Genomic DNA, 4,827 nt, shown 5'->3' on the forward strand with positions numbered 1-4,827 from the left:
GGCCGGCGCGGCGCGGCCTGTGCCCAGCCTCTGACTTGGTGCCGGCATGCGTCACAGCCGTTGCTGCTGCTAAGCTGACTTTGTATGTCGTCATGACATAAATGGTGATTCATACTGTGGTGTAAGAGGCCTGTAATTTCTTAGGTGTTGTCTTTGTACAATCTGGGATCCTTATTAGCTCACCTGGTTTGGCTGAATGATCCATAATTTCACCTTTTTTTTTTTAACTTTTTTTTCCTTAGCTCGGATGGAAGTTCTATGATGCAGACGACTATCATTCTCCAGAGAATAAAAAGAAGATGGCAGAAGGGATACCACTAAATGATGAGGTACCTCGTATAAACCCGAAAGAACAGTCATCGACACGTTTTTCTTTGTAACCTCTGGTAGATCATGTTAAAGTAGATTGTGCTTTATAGACTAGGCCGACTGCAAACATAGGCTGAAGTTACAGGTCTGCAGCTGGCTAAGAAAGGTGTTACAAAAGAATTCTGCATTAAAAAAATAGTTTATCAAAGTGTGCTCAGTAGCTCACAAGGGGTTTGATACTGATTCAGAACCTGTCAGAAATCTGTCCCTCTACATCAATACACAGAATTGCAACTTTAGATTACGTACTGCTGCTTTGAGTTAAATACAAGAGGACAGACAAATGTGTCTAGTGAAGTACATTGCATCACTTGCAGTGACTGCAGGGATTACTCCACAATCTTCTGTTTTATATGCGCCTGCTTAAAATGTGCTTCCTTCCCTTCAGTCAGTTCTTCAGCATAAACAGATAAAAATGATCAAGTTTCATTTTACGGTACTGAGGAATTCAGAGACTTGAGTGAATTAGAAAAGTTACAAGACAACACCTCTTTAGCTTTTTCTGGGAAATCTCTAGAAACATAAAGCTTCTAGAGACTCTTCTTCAAAGCAGTCTCCATAGACTGAAAAAAAAATACTCTAGATTCTTGTTAAAAACTTTAATCTTTCACTAGTGGTTGGAAGTTCATAGAGGCCAGTATGTTGTCTAAAGCAGCATTGCACAGCTGAGTGACTGAACTGTTGGTGGGTGGTGCCCAGCAAGAAGGAAGCATCTCTTCTGAAACATCAGAGATGCAAAATGGTGAGGCTGTTCTTGAATGCCAGTGGGAAGTTATCCTGTAATGACAATAATAAACGTTTCATTTATTTGTCCACATGATGATTTGTTGTGCTCACCCAGTAGTAACAGCACTGAAAGATGAAATGGAAGCAATTGTTTAGTGCTCAATAGGTATGACAAAAGTTTGTGGGAGCTTAAAATTTAAAGTAAAATTATAATGAGAAGCTGATCAATCACACTGTGTTTGTCTAACTACTGAGCAATGGTGTTGCAAATTGTGGCTATGATTACATTTATTTGTGACTGCTACTGACATAAAAAAGACGTAATTAAGTTATTGCAGATAACTAAATTTAGATCTGTCTGTTCCTGAAAACCTCAGCTTTGATCCAAAGCATTGTGTGTGTATGCCAAGATATAAGGAAAAAGAAATAACAATTCAGGCTGTACATTTGAATTGCATAATAGAAGCAAGAGAGAAGTTGGTTGTCCTTCAGAGGTTTACAAGGTGCATGCGACACCTAAGTACATACTGCTTCCATGAGATACTTTTAGGCATCTGTAATACGAAACGTACTATTCCACTAAAAGCATCTTATTGATAATACGCCTAGCACTTCTCATTAGCCTTCAGGCAGTGGTAGCAAATCCACATTAGGAAGAAAGAGAATCAAAACAGAACTTGCTGTACAGTTTAATGCTAATTTTCACCTCTAGTCAAATGCTGTAGATGTTAGAAGCAATTGTTTCAAATCAATTTAATGAACAAATTTGAAGTAACTTGTTTTCTTTCTAGGACAGGATTCCCTGGCTTTGTGCATTGCATGATATATTAAGGAGGTAAGAGAACATGTAACTTTAAGGAGCTTGGGCGACAGACAAAAAAAGTACCAAAAGTATTTTCCCTGTTGCATTTCAAAGCGGAAGTATATGTAGTAGTGTAAAAACATTCTGCAGGTAATAAAGCCATTCTGTTTTCACTAATCTAAGGTGTCATATTAATTGCTGAGGGTGAGATAATCCCTGAATAATAGCGTTGGGAAAATTGTTGCCAATGATAGTTGTTTTTCTGTTTGTGTAAAAATAGTTTCAAGGATCCAGTTCAGTAATAAACCTGACATTAGCTACTTAACAAAGGATGTAAGCACAAAATACACCGATAATGACAGACAAACTGTTAGTTTGAATAAGATACGGTGTCATGTTTGCTTGGCACCATTTCCCACAGGATCCTGATAGAGAAGCTGATGGAAGTAAAGGCTGGATGAGTAGACAGCAAGGTGGATTGAAAACTGGTTGAACAGCCAGGCGCAGAGCATGGTTATCAGTGGCACGAAGTCTAGCTGGAGGCCAGTAACTAGCAGTGTACCCCAGGGGTCAATACTGGGTCCCGTCCTGTTCAACATCTTCATTAATGATCTGGATGATGGAGCAGAGTGTACCCTCAGCAAATCTGCAGCCGATGCAAAACTGGGAGGAGTGGCTGATCCAGAAGGACCTTGCCAGACTGTAGAAACGGGCTGACAGGAACCTCACATGATTCAAGGCGTACAAAGTCCTGCGCCTGAGGAGGAACAACTTCAGGCACCAGTACAGACTGGGGGGCACCCAGCTGGAAAGGAGGTTTGCAGAAAAGGACCTGGGGGGTCCGTGGTGGACACCCAAGCTGAACATGAGTCAGGAATGTGTTCTTCTGGCAAGGCAGGCCAGCAATATCCTGGGCTACATTAGGGAAAGTATTGCCAGCAGGTCAAGGAAGGCGATCTTTTCCCCTCTCCTCAGCATCGGTGAGGCTGCACCTGGAGTGCTGTGTTCAATTCTGGCCTTCCTGTTACAAGACATGAACATACTGGAAAGCATTCAGTGGTGTGCCACGTAGATGATGAAGGGACTGGAGTGTCTCCCAAATGAGGAAAGGCTGGGAGAGCAGGGGCTGTTTAGCCTGGCTTTACACAGTGGCTGTTGCTTGTGCCCATCAGGTAAGCGTACCTCATTGGACCATGGTTCACTGAGAAATATTTCTGGATTGTTATGCTGGATCCATTGCTTTATGTTATGTGCTGACCAAAGGCGACCACCCAGCTCCAGAAACTTGGCAAAATCAAGTATTCTTTAAAATAGCCTAATGCCAATTTTTAATTACTAGTACTTAACAGTAGCTGAGGCTGGCATTGGCTTACCTAGGTGGTAATAGTAGGTGGTGTAAGTTATTTTCCTGTGAACCAAAATCTGATGAATGTAGCATGGTTTTTAAATAAGTTAATTCCTAATTTTAATTTGATTACATAATGTATTTTCTTAGGCAGGCATTTCAGTCAGTCTTCATAGAGACAACTAATTCTGTATTTGCTTTCCAGTAGAACACACACACCCACGGTTTTATGCCTGCTTCATTTTAAGAAACCTTGCCAGTAAAAAAAATACACATGCAAAGCATTAATTTACCTGCATCCAATCCCTTGTTTAACTTGAAGTGGATGTATATGCAATGCTGCCTAGGAGTATGGTTACAGAAACATAAAATTTAACATTACCATTAAAATTGAGATAGTGAAAACAGGTGCTGAAAGTATACCTGCATATGTATTTAAGAACAGAGCTCTGTACTGTTCAGCAGCCACTTACTCTCTAGACAGATTAGTATAGTAATTTTACAGGTAATGGATGGGAGTTTGTATGGATATTCAGTTGCTGCTGTTCTCAGCAATTAAGGAAATGATCATGACACTTTATTGTGCTAGAACTGAATTTAATTTAGGAAGGAATGGTGGCTAATAAAGAAGGTCCCCAAGACTGAGATTTTACCAGGAGGCTGGCTAGTGTGATCTGACTTTCAAATCGCATCCTTACCTGCATTGGAAATCTGGTTTCAACATCCTGTCAAAATGATGGAAAAATGCCACTAACTCCCAAGGCTCTCCTCTGCAAGGATCCAGGGCTTGTCTCCTTTGTTCAGCAGAACTAACAAGCCATTTTGTTAGACGATGTGGATTTTTTTTTTTTTCTCCTTTTCGATAGAGAAGACTTATCTAGACAACATGCAATTCTGGCCTGTTCTGCACTGAAGAAGATGTATAGGCGTTTATTAGTTACTGGAGCATCTGCAGTTGAAAGCAACCAGCCAGAACAACCAGGAGAAAATGCAGCAATGAAGATCCTCTTTGTTCATTTGGATGGGCCTATAGACATCATTGCTGGCCGCCTGGAGAAGAGGAGGGGACATTTTATGCCACCTGAACTTCTCAAGTCTCAGTTTGATACTCTGGAGCCTCCTAGCGCACCAGAAAACTTTATTACTGTCAATCTAGAAAAATCTCTCCCTGAAATAGTGCTGGAGATTGAGCATGCCATTTTTCGGAGTGAGGCTTTTCTGGAGTAAGTTTCCGAATTACACATGCAGAAATTCCCTTAAGCATAAGAAACAACATTTTAATTATTAAATTGATTATTAAATCCAAACAGCTTATTTTTCCTGATAATTAAATGAATGGCAATGTTAAGAGCTGGTTTACTACTGTTGGTATTCTGCTGTGGCTTCTGTAAAAGACATATGTAGGATGAAACTTGAAACGCTTCGCTACATGAAGTTAAAACTCCTGCTTTTGAAAATCCTGCCAAGGGTCAGACACAATGATTTAATTTCTTCATTTTAATTTTTACTCTGCCATCCATGGAGATGGGCAAATCTGCTATTAAGTGATGAAATACTTTGCAGCTTTGTTAGAAACAATGTATTT

General features: G+C 40.3%; 1 protein-coding gene across 1 annotated transcript; it reads left to right on the plus strand.

The window, feature by feature from the left end:
• Nucleotides 1-168: 168 nt before the first annotated feature.
• Nucleotides 169-4,469, plus strand: IDNK (idnK, gluconokinase homolog (E. coli)). The gene is made up of 4 exons (XM_010281876.1): nucleotides 169-186; nucleotides 243-329; nucleotides 1,887-1,930; nucleotides 4,109-4,469. Exons 2-4 carry the CDS (start codon nucleotides 300-302, stop codon nucleotides 4,467-4,469), a joined length of 435 nt encoding a protein of 144 aa, XP_010280178.1. The 5' UTR covers nucleotides 169-186; nucleotides 243-299.
• The last annotated feature ends 358 nt before the right edge of the window (nucleotides 4,470-4,827 follow it).

Source organism: Phaethon lepturus, unplaced genomic scaffold (assembly GCF_000687285.1).
Source record: "Phaethon lepturus isolate BGI_N335 unplaced genomic scaffold, ASM68728v1 scaffold13102, whole genome shotgun sequence".
In the NCBI taxonomy this organism is placed as follows: domain Eukaryota; kingdom Metazoa; phylum Chordata; class Aves; order Phaethontiformes; family Phaethontidae; genus Phaethon; species Phaethon lepturus.

Coding starts and splice junctions, on each gene's coding strand:
- IDNK (XM_010281876.1), top strand. CDS start 300: ATGGCAGAAGGGATACCACTAAATGATGAG. Junction 330..1,886: donor GGATACCACTAAATGATGAG/GTACCTCGTATA, acceptor TTTTCTTTCTAG/GACAGGATTCCCTGGCTTTG. Junction 1,931..4,108: donor TTGCATGATATATTAAGGAG/GTAAGAGAACAT, acceptor CCTTTTCGATAG/AGAAGACTTATCTAGACAAC.